Source organism: Lynx rufus, unplaced genomic scaffold, assembly GCF_022079265.1.
Source record: "Lynx rufus isolate CCGP_SWC_20201006 ecotype Redwood Valley unplaced genomic scaffold, mLynRuf1.p SCAF_23, whole genome shotgun sequence".
In the NCBI taxonomy this organism is placed as follows: Eukaryota; Metazoa; Chordata; class Mammalia; order Carnivora; family Felidae; genus Lynx; species Lynx rufus.
The window spans coordinates 1,646,460-1,662,758 of record NW_025814838.1 but is presented as its reverse complement, the minus strand read 5'-3'; the positions used below and the strand labels follow the sequence as shown (position 1 = coordinate 1,662,758).

General features: G+C 49.7%; 1 protein-coding gene across 1 annotated transcript; it reads right to left on the bottom strand.

Moving 5' to 3' along the window:
• Nucleotides 1-3,124: 3,124 nt before the first annotated feature.
• Nucleotides 3,125-5,872, bottom strand: SPN (sialophorin). The gene is made up of 2 exons (XM_047087476.1): nt 5,784-5,872; nt 3,125-5,392 (listed from the first exon to the last, which is right to left on the bottom strand). The coding sequence occupies exon 2, from the start codon at nt 5,362-5,364 to the stop codon at nt 3,994-3,996; it is 1,371 nt and encodes a 456-aa protein (XP_046943432.1). The 5' UTR covers nt 5,365-5,392; nt 5,784-5,872; the 3' UTR covers nt 3,125-3,993.
• Nucleotides 5,873-16,299: the final 10,427 nt, after the last annotated feature.

Below are 16,299 nucleotides of genomic sequence, written 5' to 3'. Positions count from 1 at the left end.
TAGGCTATCCAGAGGCCACAAGCTGGCCAGGCAGGGACTGAGCACCCTGGGAAACTGAGGCACACAGGCACCCATTTGCAGCTCATTGTCCCCGGCAAGGAGATTGTCTTCAAAGTACCCTGGGTTTCCTTTGTCTAAAAGCTCTACCCCGAACCTCCCTAGAGCACAACAGCCACCCACTGTGTAGGATACCCTCGTAGAGTTTGAAAGTTTTCTCTCTACGTTTGGCTGGAGTCTGCTCCTGCAAATACTTTGGGAATCTTAGAATCTTCTGGTTATATTCCTCTCTGGTCTTGCTAACAATCCAGGCTTAATCTGCTTCCTGGCACAGTCACTGAGCTTGGGGCTCAGAGCTGGGGTCTTTCTCATTCCCTCAGCCCAAGGGCTTAGATGACTCAGAACCGACAGGTGTCACCTCTACTTGTATCCCACCCATCACAGGTTCCGCCTGCCGAACTGAACATGGTCCAGGGTCAGAAATAGGGATGCAGAGGACATTTAGGTGTAAATATCCTTTTTCAGAAATGAAATGTCCTCAGGAGCATGCATGGGGGCCCTTTCTCCTGTCTGCAAAAATGAATTGCATTAATAGATTTCTCAAGACTTTCTCTAAATCCTTTTACCACCTGGAAATGTCATTTTGTATGACACAGCTTTATTTGTAACCATAATCTTGAGTGCACTTTTGAGAACAAAATGGAAATGTATTTGAAAATATAAGACGAGGAGTGTCTGGGTGGCTCAGTCAGTTAGGCGTCCGACTCTTGATCTCGGCTCAGGTCATGATCTCACGGTTCGTGGGATCGAGCCCCACAGCGGGCTGTTGGCTCTGACAGCATGGAGCCTGCTTGGGATTCTCTCTCTCTCTCCCTTGCTCTCTGCACCTCTCCTGCTCATGCTCATGCACACTCTCTCTCTCTCCAAATAAAAAAAACTTTAAAAATTTAAAGAAAAAAGAAAATATAAGATGAAGTATAGTACATCGTGTGTGTGTGTGTGTGTGTGTGTGTGTGTGTGTGTGTGTGAATCCTGTTATTAAGAAACTGGAATGTGCTGGTAATTAACTTGTTACTGTCTGGACAAAATAAATATTTTTAACATTTTGAACTACACCCTCAAGCACACATCAAGAAAAACACATGGCCTATTCAGGGACCTACAAGGAATGTGATGTGGCTGGAGGGCATAGAGTCACTGATGTGACCAGTCAGGGCCAGATGTCGAAGGGGTCTTATCTTCAAGCTAAGGTTCTGTCTTGACCTCATTAGGAGGGAATCTGAACCCTTGTAGAAGAGTCATTGGGAGCATCATGGGCAGAGGGTAGAAGAGGTTATGGTCAAGAAACCCAAAGAGAAGTCTGGGCAGGACCCAGGCAAGGTGTGTTGGGGCCTGGGGGAAGGAAAGGCTCTAAGGGACCATGGACGCAGAGTCAGGGGGACTTGGTACCCAAGAGGCAAAGACAGGAAGAAGTGGGGTTTGATGATGGGTCTGAGAGGCCCTGGAAGAGTCTAGAACAGACTTAGGTTTGGTGACCTCCCCATTGCTTTCAGAACTGAATCCAAACTCCCTAGTCCTTCACAGTGGGGCTCCAACCCTCCCTTCCCACCTCATGTCCTTGAACCAGACACCCCATCCCCCCAGCGAATACCTTCTTGGTACTATTTTTTTCTAATCGTAAAAGTGATAGGTATTTATTACATAAAACTGGGAAAATACAGAAAAGTAGAAACAAAGTAACAATCATTCGTAAACCTCTCACCTGACAGATAACCACAACGAACATTTGGGATATTTCCTTCAAGTTCTTTTTTTTTTTTTCCACAAACGTCCATGTTTTTGCATTTTCATTACAAACCTAGATTCATACGTATTTACAGATTAGTAACTAGCTCTTTGTTCCCCGGTGACATTATATTATAGACGTTTTATTGCATAGTTTTGGAGCACATGGTGTAATAAGCCATTTACAAACATTTTCGTACTCGATATGTTTGGCCCTTTCATTACCACACTTGATAGATAATTCTCTCTTTTGTTTCTCTCCCCACCCCACCCCGGCCCCCTTTTGGTCTTATAGTATCTGCTGCACCCATTCCAACGTGCGCCATGAAACTAGTCACACGGCCCTTATGGCAACTTTGCGTTTACTGCCCCCTCTGCTGAGGGGGCCTTTCCCCCCTTTCCAGCCTGGCAAACACCTTCCACCCAGCCATGGCGGCATGACTGGCGAGGGCTGCATTCGTCCCAGCTCAGCCTGTCCCCAGTCCAAGCACAGGTGGCACAAGCCACGGTGGCCAAGTGGACCCATGGTCACTTTCTACCCCCATCTTCCGTGGCCACTTTCTGCCCCTTCTGCCCCTCCCCTCCCCGAACCACAGGAACAGATGCACCCCTGAGCTGTTCCCCTCCCCTCCAGGTCAGGCCACGGGCAGTCACACACTCAACTTCCCAAGGGCCTTTCTGTGGGTCAACCTGTCTCCTCTCAGCCACTGCACCCTCTGACTCAACAACTTCCTCTTTGCAAATTTCCTCTTTGTCCTGGGGAAATACCAACTATCTCTGGCGCCCTGTGGCCCCTTGGGCTCTGGCCTGGGGTGGGGTCTTCTCCCCGCTCCCAACCATCCCATCCCAGAACCCATCCCAGAACCACAGGGGAAGCTCCCATGTCTATGGGCCTGTCAGTCTCACGGACTTGTCTCGGAGAAGGGAAGGAGCCCGCCCCCAGTGGAAGAGGAGATACAAACACATTAAACGAGGGCCGCCTGGCTGGCTCAGTCAGTTGAGTGTTCTCGACTCTTGATTTCGGCTCAGGTCACGATCGATCTCACAATCTCACCCTCCCCGCGTTTGAGGCCTGCACTGGGCTAGTGCAGGGCCTGCTTGGGATTCTCCCCCTCTCCCTCCGTCTCTGCCTCCTGCACTCTCTCTCTCTCTCTCTCTCTCTCTCTCTCAAATAATTAAAATTTTAAAATCCACATTAAACAGGTAACAGCAACACCCTCCCCGCCCCCCCCCCACCTCAGCCCTCCTCTCCCCTGCCTTGGGAGCAAGCCAGCTGGAGTAGGGGGAGGCTCTGGGCACGGGAAACAGCGGCTGAGCTGAAGAACCACACTCAGGTCACACATGCAGTCTATCAAGCCCCACGCTCTTTATTGGGCTACAGACACGGCTAAATCTTCTGCCGCCTCCACCCCACCTGAACCAAGATGAGGACACAGACGTTCTCAGGGGCTCCTCGGATTGGCAGCTCCCGTCCCCTCCACACGCCGGCCCTACTCACCGCCACCTGCACAAACGTGGCCAAGGCCTGGCCTCTTGCACGCAAGCTGCGCCCGTGACAGGACACACGCGGGTGCCAGGGTTTCTGGAGGACTACACCCGCCAGGAAACTTTTCTCACCTCTGCCCCTGGGAGGAGAAGGAGCTGCCGCCTCAATCCACAGGTAGGGGGTGGGGAGTGTGGGCCAGGCACCAGCCTAGGATCCGAGAGCACATCTAGGTGACGCCCCCCAGTCCCTGCTCTGATGGCCAGTGGCCGGGGACGGAGCACTGCGCAGTGTCAAAGCAGGTTCGTGGGCTGAGCCGGTAGGACTGTCCTAATCTATGGGGCCAAAAGCACTTTCCAGAGCAATCCTCGGCGAGAGTTTGCTGGGTTGTCCCCATCTTCCTTCCTAGACTCCCGTGTCCCTGGGGAGTCCCCTGAGAAGGCATTGGCCAAGGAAGTTTGGCATTGTGGAGACTCAGCAGCTGATTTCAAGGACAAAAACGTGGAGAAGAGGGTGATGAGGACCAGTTGGGATTGATGAGCAAAGTCTGTTGGTTCCGGGGGTGTGGGTGCCGCCTGGGAGACCTGGGGTTGAGAAGCCGGATGAGGGCTCGGGATGAACATACAGGGTGAGGACCCAGACGATGCTGCGTGACAAGGAAGCTGGAGGCGATGATACGAGGGAAGGTGGTGAAGGCCGGGAGCCATTCTGACCCGCGCTCCTGTTTTTCACAAGCACTGAGGGGCCTCCACATCCCCGGCCTCTGGCCCCTGGGAAGCAGGGGCCTCCACAGCCTCATCCTTGCTGCCCACCAGCGGCTCCTCCTCCCCATTTAGGACGGGGGGCGGCCTGGCCTTCAGCTCCTCCAGCTCCAAGGAGCCCGGTTGCGACTTGCGTCTATCGAAGAAAGTGGTGAGTGTGGGCCGCTGGCCAGACGCTTCCCCCTCGGAGACCCCGGGGCCCTTCCCGCCCCCAGACCCGCCTGCTGCTGCTGTCAGGGCCTCCTCGTCAGACACCTGGGCCGGCCCAGCCCAGGCATCTACCACCCCGTTGCGCTTTCCTCCCCTGCTTAGTATCAGGGCCCCTGTCCTCCTCTTCTGCCGCCGGCGCCACAGCAGGAGTAGGGTCACAAGGATCGTGAACACCACCAGGGCCACAACCACAGCCACCAGCAGGGTGCCATTTTTCTTGGGAACTAATGAGGGATGCCTACTGCCTGTGCCTGTAGAAATGGGGGTTGTTTTTGCCGAGGAGGTGGGGAAGCCCCTGGGCCCCTTAGGGCTCGCCAGAAAGCCAGTTGACATGGTGAGAGGGGTTACACTGGCTACATCAGAGGTCTTCAGAGAGCCAGTTGCCATGGTGGCAGAGGGTCCCCTGGCGACATCAGAGGTCTCCGGAGGGCCAGTGGCCATGGTGGCGGAGGGTCCCCAGGTGACATCAGAGGTCTCCGCAGGGCCAGTGGCCATGGTGGCGGAGGGTCCCCAGGTGACATCAGAGGTCTCCGGAGGGCCAGTCGCCATGGTGACGGAGGGTCCCCAGGTGACATCAGAGGTCTCCGGAGGGCCAGTCGCCATGGTGGCGGAGGGCCCCCTCGTGACATCAGAGGTCTCTGGAGAGCCAGTCGCCATGGTGGCGGAGGGCCCCCTGGTGACATCAGAGGTCTCCAGAGAGCCGGTTACCGTGGTTCCATCAGTCATAATGTGAAGTTCCAGAAAGTCTTCTAGTGATTGAGCATTAGTTTCCAGGTTTGATGACTTCTTGGTGGCAACTTCCCCAGAGACCGATGGCTCAGGTACATGGAGGTCACCACCGGCAGTAGTGGAAGCCCCGAGAAAGAACACCTCATTGTCTGTATAGGAAGCTGAAGAAGGTGGGGAGATCTGGGGCCCGGTGCCGTTGCTCTCCTCGCGGACTCTGGCTGTTGCAGGACTGGGGGTCACTACGCTGAGGTCTGGGGGCTCAGAGAAAGTTGGGGTCAAAGAAGCAGAGGGTCTTGTGGGTGCAGACATCCCCAAAGTGGTCGCGATGTCCACAAGCTCTGGGTTCGTCTCTTGGGTCCAGACGCCCCCAAAGAGGAGGAGAAGCAGGATCATTCCCATGGCCACAGGCGTGAGCAGGAGCGGAGACCTGAGGGAGGGGAAGCTGGAGAAATACCAACACACAAAGCGCTGAGGGGGAGAACCTGGCCGGGCCCTCCTCCCCGTCTGCCCACTTCCCTGCTAACTGCCAGGCCTAACTTGCGGCTTAACGGCTTTTTCCACCCTTGCTTTTACTATTATCAGAAAGAACAAGGGCACAGATGCTGGCCGCTCTGCCGTCAGCCCTGATCCGCGGGCTCCCTGAGCCCTGGCTGCTCGTGCTCCAGCGATGGCCAGCCCCCTGGCCCTCCCTGACCCCATTCAGCCCCGGTGGCTCCTGATCTTTTCCTGTCATCTACCAGGCCCTTTTCAAGCCACAGCACATCTCCCGCGGCCGCGAAGTCTCCCGCCCCGCCAGGCCGCGCCCCATACCAGCTCACTTGATGAGGGCACAGGGCTGGGACCAGACCACTCCAACTCCTCCTGAGGCTGGGGCAGGACTGGGCAGATGGGCCCCAGGGGGAAAGGAAGTGGCCCTGGCTCCACCCACCCCACCCCGGCATCCTGCCCCACCCGCCCTGCTCCCACAGCTGCTGTGTGATGACAGCTCCATCACTCGCTCTTGCTGGGGTCTGAGATGATGCCAGGGGCTCTGGGGTCTTGGCTGAGGCAAGTGGGGTCGTGGCGGGTGCCGGGGGGAGGTCTGGAACGGGGACCTCGCTGGGGGCCGGGACGGCGAGGGGTGAGGCTGGCAGAGGGATAAGGGTCAGAGCCGGTGTGATGCGAAGCCGTGCTCTAGAACAGGGGGTGCGGAGGAGGACATGAGAGGGGAGGGTGGCTTCCTTTGCATTTGTGGTTCCCAAGTTGTTAGGCCCAAACCCAGGGTAGCACCCTTTCCTGCCCCCGAGAGCAGGGTAGCACCCTTTCCTGCCCTGAGAGCTCCCCGGAACTACCAGGGTAAGAAGCCTCGGCTCTGGCTGGGGGGGGGCCGCGAAAGCCTTTGCAGGCCGCGTGCAGTCCCGATGGGCTCTGGATGACATCTCAAGACTGGTGGCTTGGGGGGCCACCACGCGGGGTCCCAGTTGTGGGGTGCTTAACTAGACCAAGGTGGTTACGAAGCACTCATTCATCATGATTTTATTTGGGGGGAAACTAATAAAGATGTGGGAAGCTATATGGAAAACAGTCTGGAAAAACATCTACCGAGGCATTAACCAAGTTTCTTTGGATAGGTATGAGTAGGGGGTTCTTTATTTTCTTCTTTTGATAGTTGCTGTTTTCTGAATTTCCTCTGTTTTCTTTTTCCTACTCCTCCTTCTTTTTGTGTGTGTATACACATATTTTTTCACTTCTTTTATTTATTTATTTATTTTTTTATTTCTGTTTCTCTCTTCTAATTTGTAAGCTTTGACTTTCTGCATGAGTGTGATTTTGGCTTTTTGCCTTTCTTTAAAAGAAAAAAAAAAATCAAAACCAGAGGTGCCTGGGTGGCTCAGTCGGTTAAACATCCGACCGGCTCAGGTCGTGATCTCCCGGTTCACAAGTTGGAACCCCGCATCGGGCTTTGTACTGACAGCTCAGAACCTGGAGCCTGCTTTAGATTCTGCGTCTCTCTCACCTTCTGCCCCTCTCCCACTCGTGCTCTCTCTCTCTCTCTCTCTCTCAAAAATAAATATTTTAAAAAATCAAACCACGTTTACTTTTATTTATTTATTTATTTATTTATTTATTTATTTTTTGAGAGAGAGAGCATGCATGAGCAGGGTAGACAGGCAGAGAAAGAGAGAATCCCAAGCCGACTCCACTTCTCAGCACGGAGCCCTACATGGAACTCAATTCGATGACCCTGGGACCTGACCCAAAATCAAGAGTCAGACGCTCAGCTGACTAAGCCACCCAGGTGACCCCAAACTGATTTTTGTGTTGTAAAAGTATATGTATACTTTTGTGTATGTAAAAGTATATGTACGTGATAAGTGATTGAACAGGTCCGTGTGAAGGCCTGGAGTTATACGCCACGCACAAGCTAAGGAGTTCGTCTGACACAGATACATGAGACACCTGGGTCCCAGACAGGGGAATCCATCACTCACAGCAGAGCAGGCAGGAGCATAATGTTTGCATCAGTTCCCCTCGCCCCCACGTCCCACAAGGGTGACACACAGGGGCTTGCCCTGCCGCTAAGGAACTCTGAGCTTGGGGCCTTTCCCCCTGTTTGAGCAGGTGGTAAGCAAGCCTGCTCTTCAGGGCAACATTACTGTGTCCCTCAGTCACTCAGCCCAGAGAACAGCCCCAAGAAATGGCCCGGATGTAGAGCAGCTGGGACCTGTGTTCTTGGCATGCGAGCAGGAGTGTGCGGGGATGCTCAGCGCCCTGGCGGATTGCCTCCCCTGACAGTCAGGAGAGTGTAAGGAGGAAAAGCTCCAAACCCTGCCACCAGATAAACGTTCAGAGCAAAGTTGTGCGTTACATCTGTGCTTACGCAAGCATATATGCATGTATTTCATTATATTACATCTTATTCTACATACTGTTCTGCGCTTAACTGAACAGAAGAAGGAAGGAAAGAAGAGGAAAAAAAAGAAGAAAAAAGCCATTCCATTGTCAGACATTTAGGTTATTTTAACATTTTACTACGGCAAATAGAAAGGTACAAACAATTGGCTGAGAAGTAATTGGAGGTTAAATTTTTTTAAGTCGATTTATTTATCTTAGAGAGCACAAGAAGGGAGGGGCAGGCAGAGAGGGAGACAGAATCCCAAGCAGACTCTGCACGGTCAGCGCAGAGCCTGACACGGGGGGCTCAAACTCACGAACCGTGAGACCATGACCTGAGCCGAAACCAAGAGTTGGTCGCTTAACCTACAGAGCCACCCAGGCGCCCAGGTTAAAATTTCTTTCTTTCTTTTTTTTTTAATTCTAAAAAGTCAACCAAAATATTTGTAAGACTACACAGAGATTCCCAGTTTCCCAATCTTTAAAACAATTACTGAAGCACAATGCATTTTTGACAAAATGTCATTTCAACCAAATTGCTGCTGACAAAGTTGGATGTTCCCCAGGCTCTATGCGGGGCCCCAGTTCCGGGGAGAGACGAGAGAACCGGGCTGGGCCCGGGCTCTAGCCTGAAGCGCTCAAGAAACAGGGACCTATCTGCACAGACTGTAGACCCTGGGGTGGAGGGAGAGATCATGAAAATGTGAAAAAGACATCACAGAAGGGCATTACTTCGAAAATTCTGGTAGCAGCACTCTGCCAGGTACAGAACCAAAGGTTCTCTGTGCATGGTCCCAGCTGCTCCTCACAGCAAGCCCATTTTACAGGTGAGAAGGCCAAGTACAGAGAGATTAAGTGACCTGTCCTAGAACAGGCCAGGCTCAGTGCCAAGCACTTCACATTTACATAGTATTTACTCTTCACAACAGTCCTGTGAGATACTGATCATCACCCCTAATTCTGCAGGTGGAGAAACTAAGAAACAGAACAGTTCAGAGACTTGTCAAGGCTCAGGCAACCAGCAAGGGCTAGAGATGAGCTTCAAAACCAGGTTGGTCTAAGGACCCAAGGCCAAGGATAAGGATCTCCCAGGTAGTACCAGGGTCGGAAATTTAATTACTGGGCTACATGCAGAGACATGTTTGTGTATAAATGATTCAAATAATAGAAGACCTGCTAAAATAAGGGCTAGAGTCAGCCTTGGGAAGCGCCTAGGAAAACTTCAGAGAAGCAATGTCTTCAAAAGCGGAAAGGAATGGGGACTCCGCTCCTTCCTTTATACCCTACATCTAATGTGTCTGTACATCCTGCAATCTCTACCTTCAAAATGGGGCCAGCACCTGAAACCCAGATCTTGGCTCCTAAATACCTCTCTCCTTGGAAAGGAACCAGGGCTCCTAAGAAAATGGCTGATTCCAAAGCCGGGGCAGGGAAAGCACAAGGTAAGCCTGGAATATCTTGTTGCATCAGGAAGTAAGGACATGCTCAAAGAATGATAGGAACGGGTCAAAGGGACAAGGAACTAGCTTGAAGGAGTTTCCCTGGGGCCAAAGCAGAGACACCTCGAGCATCAAAATGAATAAGTGTAGTGATCGATTAATGCACTGAATAAAGAAAGAACCCATGAGTTCATATGGCTCCTGAAACTACCAGAAAGACAGAGTGAAGGGGGAAGGGAGGAAGATGGGAGAGAGGAGGGAGAGTGGTAGGAAAGCTTTTCCAGTAGGAAAAGCTACTGGATCATTGTAGAAGGAATGTAGAGTTTTAAAATGACCAATCTACAGCCACCATATAACTGATTCAAGTAAGAATGAACTGTGGAGTAAAATTGGGGCAGCAGGGGCGGGGTGCATATATGATATTTTTACAGGCTTAAAATATCTCCCCACCAGATATACACATTACGAAGGAAAATTAGCAACTTCACGGTGGAGAGATCAAGCAGACATCATCTTAACCGAATGATCGCACTTTTTTTTTTAAGATTTTATTTTCAAGTAATCTCTACACCCAATGCGGGGCTGAAACTCACAACCCCAAGATCAAAAGTCACTGCTTCACTGACTGAGCTAGCTAGGTGCTCCAACCAAGTGATCAAACTTAACATCACCAGTCATGGGGCAAACCAACATTGGGAGGCTCCAGATATGGTGCACTGAGAAGGACACAAAATCACATCTGTGGTAGTCCCAGCAACAATGCAGAACCTGATTGTTAAGAGACATCAGGCAAGGGGTGCCTGGCTGGCTTGGTCAGTTGAGCGTTCAACTCTTGATTTCAGTTCAGGTCATGATCCCAAGGTCATGAGCCCAAGGTCATGAGCCCCACATCCAGCTCCGCTCTGAGCATGGAGTCTGATTGGAATCCTCAATCTCCCTCCCTCTGCCCCTCTCCCCTGCTCATGTTCTCTCTCTCTCTCTCTCTCTCTCTCTCCCTCTCAAATTTTATGTATATATATATATATATATATATGGCAAATCAAATTGAGGGACATTTTATAAAATAACAGGCCTGTACTCTTCAAAAATGTCAGCATTGGGAAGGACAAAGAAAGCCTGAAACATTCTTCCAGATCTTGAAAGAGTGAAGAGGGGCGCCTGGGTGGCACAGTCGGTTAAGCGTCCGACTTCAGCCAGGTCACGATCTCGCGGTCCGTGAGTTCGAGCCCCGCGTCGGGCTCTGGGCTGATGGCTCAGAGCCTGGAGCCTGTTTCCGATTCTGTGTCTCCCTCTCTCTCTGCCCCTCCCCCGTTCATGCTCTGTCTCTCTCTGTCCCAAAAATAAATAAATGTTGAAAGAGTGAAGAGATGTGACAACAAAATGCATTATGGATTGGACCCCGGAATCAGGGGGAAAAGTTGCTATCAAAGACACCATGGGAACAGTTGGCAAATCTGACTGCAGCCTGTAGAGTAGACGGTAATATTGAATTCACATTCACTTTCCTGAACTTGATAAGTACATGCTGGTTACAACAGAGAATGTTCTAGTTTGCAGAAAATACATCGTCGAAGCACATAGGAGTGAAGGTGCACAATGCAGCAACTTCCTCTTAAAAGATTACACACATTGGGGCGCCTGGGTGGCTTAGTTGGTTAAGCATCCAACTTCGGCTCAGGTCATGATCTCACAGTTTGTGAGTTTGAGCCCCGCGTTGGACTCTGTGCTGACAGCTCGGAGCCTGGAGCCTGCTTCGGATTCTGTGTTTCCCTCTCTATCTGCCGCTCCCCAACTTGCGCTCTATGTCTCTCAAAAAAATAAGTAAATGTAAAAAATGAAAATAAAACAAAAAATTTTAATAAAAAAATTAAAAAAACGATTCCACACAAATAACAGTAATAACAATAAACGTAATAATGGAGGAGATAAAAATGAAGCGTATGTGTCAAAATGTTCACAGATAGTGGAGAAGCTCCTGGGTTGGTGAGCTGTGGGGATTCGAGGAGAGCCGTGCGCTCCCAGAAGGCACAGAAGCTCCACCCCCTTCCTCATTGATGCCCTGTGCACCTCTTCCATGGGGCTGTTCCTATATTCTCATATATTTTAACATTTTCCTAGGCCATCATTTCCCTCATTTGTTTAGCACCTGCCCTGAGATTTGAGAAGACAACTATGGAATAAAAAAGCGAGAAAGAATGTCTTCCAAATCTTAATTCTCTACTCAGTTACTCATAAGAGAAAGAAGTCTTTTTTTTTTTAATGTTTATTTTATTTTTCACACACACACACACACACACAGTGCGAATGGGGGACGGGGAGGGGAAGGGGAAGAGGGAGACACAGAATCCAAAGCAGGCTCCAGGCTCTGAGCTGTCAGTCAACACAGAGCCCAATGCAGGACTTGAACCCACAGGCCGCGAGATCTTGACCTGAGCTGAAGTCAGATGCTTAACCAACTGAGCCACCCAGGCCCCCCCTGAAGAAGTCTTTTAATTAGTGGTCATTAACAAAAACGCTGGATGGGGTCATCACACTTCCCCAAGGGCAAGAACAAAAAAAACCAGAGGAGGCTTCTGAGAACTACGAAGTTTTTATGATGCATCCAGATGCTGTACTGAAAATGTAATTCTACCACCCGTCTATTATTTGCTTAGGCATACAGCAGGGGGACATGTTTTTTTGTTTTTAAAGTTTGTTTATTGGGGCGCCTGGGTGGCTCAGTCGGTTGAGCGGCCGACTTTGGCTCAGGTCATGATCTCGCGGTCCGTGAGTTCGAGCCCCGCATCGGGCTCTGTGCTGACAGCTCAGAGCCTGGAGCCTGTTTCAGACTCTGTGTCTCCCTCTCTCTGACCCTCCCCGTTCATGCTCTGTCTCTCTCTGTCTCAAAAATAAATAAACGCTAAAAAAAAAAAAAAAATTTAAAGTTTGTTTATTTATTTTGAGAGAGAGAGAGAGAGAGAGAGAGAACGCTTGGGGCTTGATCTCAGGTACAGTGAGATCATGACCTGAGCCAAAATCAAAAGTCAGATGCCTGGGTGGTCCAGTTAAGTATCTGACTTTTGATTTCAGCTCAGGTCATGATCTCATGTTTCATGAGTTCAAGCCTGCTTGAGGTTCTCTCCCTCTCTCTGCCCCTCCCCTACTCATGCTCTCTCTCTCTTTCTCAAAATAAATAAGCTTAAAAAAAAAAAGACACAACCCACTGAGCCACCCAGGCGCCCCTAAAATTTTTTATTTTTAAGTAATCTCTTCACCCAATGTGGATCTCAAACCTATGACCCCCATATCAAGAGTTGCACACTCCAGCAACTAGTCTGGCTAGGTGCCCCCAAATTTTTGAAAAGAAAACAACACAGAAAGATCCAGAGTCTGCCTATCTCCTCATCACCACTACCCCCTGATCCAAACCTCTCCTACTCTCACCCAGTACATGCACCAGTCTCCTTCCCTGTGACCTCAGCCTCCTTTAGATGCTCTCTTTCCAACAGAACAGCCCGAGGGCCCCAGATCACACATCTGATCCTACCCTTCAGCTGCTCTACACCTGAAGACCGTGCCCACCCGCCTCAAGTCCTCTGAATGGCCAAGGAGGCCATACGTGATCTGCCCCTCCCCCCCTCCCTCCCTCCCTCCCTCTCCTGCCCTTATTCCCCCTGCTCCTACCACCAAGGCTTCCATTTGTATCTGAAAAATGTGAGCCTTGGGGCCTTGGTGCTGTCATGGCCCCACCTGGAAGCTCTTCACCCAGATATCTAGATGGCTCTTTTTATCATAGATAGGGGTTTTTGTTTTGTTTGTTTATTTTGTTGCTATGGTTGTTTGGTTGTTGTTGTTGTTTTTTTTTTTCCTCGCAAGTTTTTGCTCAAATAATAGCTTCTGGCTCTGTCTGGCCACCCTAGTCAAATTGTGCCCACCCCCCTGGTCTGCACCCCCCCATTTCCGCACCCACGCGTTTCTCTCCACAGCACTTCTCACCTTCTCGAATGCTGTATCTTCTACTTCCCTATCTTGTTTCTGGCTGGCTGGCCCCACCAGCATGTGAGCTCTGTGACAGTGCAAGGTGTTTCTGTCTGCTGTCCCGGCAGACCCTGGAAGGTGCCTCGTACACGGTAGGCGCTAGGGTGATGCAAAGTTCTCCAGCCCAGAGAAAGAGAGGGTGTCCTGCAGGGCAGAACGGGGTGAGGTAGGGGTGGGGGCTGCGGGCATTCGAAGGGTCTGGATCTGCGACCACCCCCGCCCAGCCCGCAGACATCCAGGAGGTCATCCCGGGTCATCAGAGGGTTTCAGGCTTCCAAGTGACTCGAGCAACGTGTGTTCTATGAAGATAAGCTCTTCCCTCCCAGCCCCTTCCTCACCAGTGTTTGGGCTTGCAGTTCCGACCTTCTGCAGGGCTGTGAGGGGCCGTTTGCAGCCAGACACCACAGCAGATAGGAGCTGGCACCAGAGAGCCTGCCCCTCCCTGCTCCTAAGCCAGGCGCCAGGGGAGCCACAGAAGAGCGGACGGGACGCTGGCACCGAGCTGCATTGCCTCCTCTGTGTGCGGCCTAGGGTCGGTGATTTCATCCCCTCTGCCTCAGTTTCTTCATCTGTAAAATAGGGATAACATTCTACAATTGCACCAAGACCCATTAAATACCTAGGAGTAAACCCAACCAAAGAGGTGAAAAGCTACACATTGAAAACTATACAGAAAGCTTATGAAAGAAATTGAAGAAGACACGAAACAATGGAAAAAGGTTCCATACAGTTTCTTCATCTGTAAAATAGGGCTAATAACCATTTACAATTGCACCAACACCCATAAAATACCTAGGAATAAACCTAACCAAAGAGGTGAAAAAGCTACACATTGAAAACTGTACAGAAAGCCCATGAAAGAAATTGAAGAAGACATGAAAAAATGGAAAAAGGTTCCATGCTCCTGGACTGGAAAACAAATATTGTTAAAATGTCGATACTACCCAAAGCAATCTACATACTCAATACGATCCCTATGAAAATAGCACAAGCATTCTTCACAGAGCTAGAACAAACAATCCTAAAATTTATATGGAACCAGGGGCACCTGGGTGGCTCAGTCGGCTAAGTGTCCGACTTCAGCTCAGATCTTGTGGTCTGTGAGTTCAAGCCCCGCATCGGGCTCTGTGCTGGTAGCTCAGAGCCTGGAGCCTGCTTTGGATTCTGTCTCTCTGCCCCTCTTCCGCTTGTGCTAGCTCTCTCCGTCTCTTTCAAAAATAAATAAACATTAAAAAAAATAATAAAACTTGTATTGGAACCAGAAAAGACCCTGAATAGCCAAAGCAATCCTGAAAAAGAAAACCAAAGCTGGAGGCACCAGAATCCCGGACTTCAAGCTGTATTACAAATCTGTAATCATCAAGGCAGTATGGTGCTGGCACAAAAACAGATACTGAGATCAATGGCACAGAATAGAGAACCCAGAAATGGACCCAGAAACATACGGCCAACTAATCTCTGACCAAGCAGGAAAGAATATCCAATGGAATAAACACAGTCTCTTCAGCAAGTGGGGCTGGGAAAACTGGACAGAGACACACGGAAAAATGAACCTGGACCACTTTCTTACACCAGACACAAAACTCAACTCAAAATGGATGAAAGACCTCAATGTAAGACAGGAAGCCATCAAAATCCTCGAGGAGAAAGCAGGCAAAAACCTCTTTGATCTTTCCCGCAGCAACTTCTCACTCAACACGTGTCTGGAGGCATGGGAAACAAAAGCAGAAATGAACTATTGGGACCTCATCAAAATAGAAACCTTCTGCACAGCCAATCAGCAAAACTAAAAGGCAACCAACGGAATGGGAGAAGATATTTGCAAATGACGTATCAGATAAAGAGTTAGTATCCAAAATCTATAAAGAACTTCCCAAACTCAACGCCCGAAAAACAAATAATCCAGTGAAGAAATGGGCAAAAGACACGGATAGACACTTCTCCAAAGAAGACATGCAGATGGCCAACCGACGCATGAAAAGATGCTCCACATCACTCATCATCCGGGTAATACAAATCAAAACCACAATGAGATACCACCTCACCCCTGTCAGAATGGCAAACATGAACAACTCAGGCAACAACAGATGCTGACGAGGATGCGGAGAAAGAGGATCTCTTTTGCACTGTTGGTGGGAATGCAAGCTGGGAAAACAGTATGAAGGTTCCTCAAAAAACTAAAGATAGAACCACCCTAAGACCCAGCAATTGTACTGCTAGGGATACGGGTGTGCTGTTTTGAAGGGGCACATGTACCCCAATGTCCATAGAAGTGCTATCGACAACAGCCAAAGTATGGAAAGAGCCCAAATGTCATCGACAGATGAATGGATAAAGAAGATGTGGAATCTATATACAATGGAGTATTAGTCGGCAATCAAAAAAGAATGAAACCTTGCCATTTGCAACTACGTGGATGGAACTGGAGGGTATTATGCTGAGTGAAATTAGCCAGTCAGAGAAAGACCAATGTCATATGACTTCACTCATATGTGGAATTTAAGAGACAAAACAGATGAACATAAGGGAAGGGAAGCAAAAATAATATAAAAACAAGGAGCAGGACAAAACATAAGAGACCCTTAAATATAGAGAGCAAACTGAGGGTTGCTGGAGGGGTTGGGGTGGGGGGATGGGCTAAATGGGTAAGGGGCATTAAGGAGACACTTGTTGGGATGAGCACTGGGTGTTATCCACAGGGGATGATGAATCACCGGAATCTATTCCTGAAGTCATAATTGCACTACATGCTAACTAACTTGAATGTCAATAAAAAATGAATAAATAAGTAAGTAAATAAATTTTAAAAAACAAATACAATACAATAGGGAAAATAATACTATTTTTCAAAGTTCTTGGGGGGATTAAATTAGATCGTGTGGGGCCCTTCGTCAGAACCTAATGCCTAATAGCTGATGTAATAGGAAACGAGTTAAGTGCCATTCTGCTTCCGGATCAGACTCCAGGGCTACAGGATTTGGCCTTGCTTTGGGGCCTGGGGCCC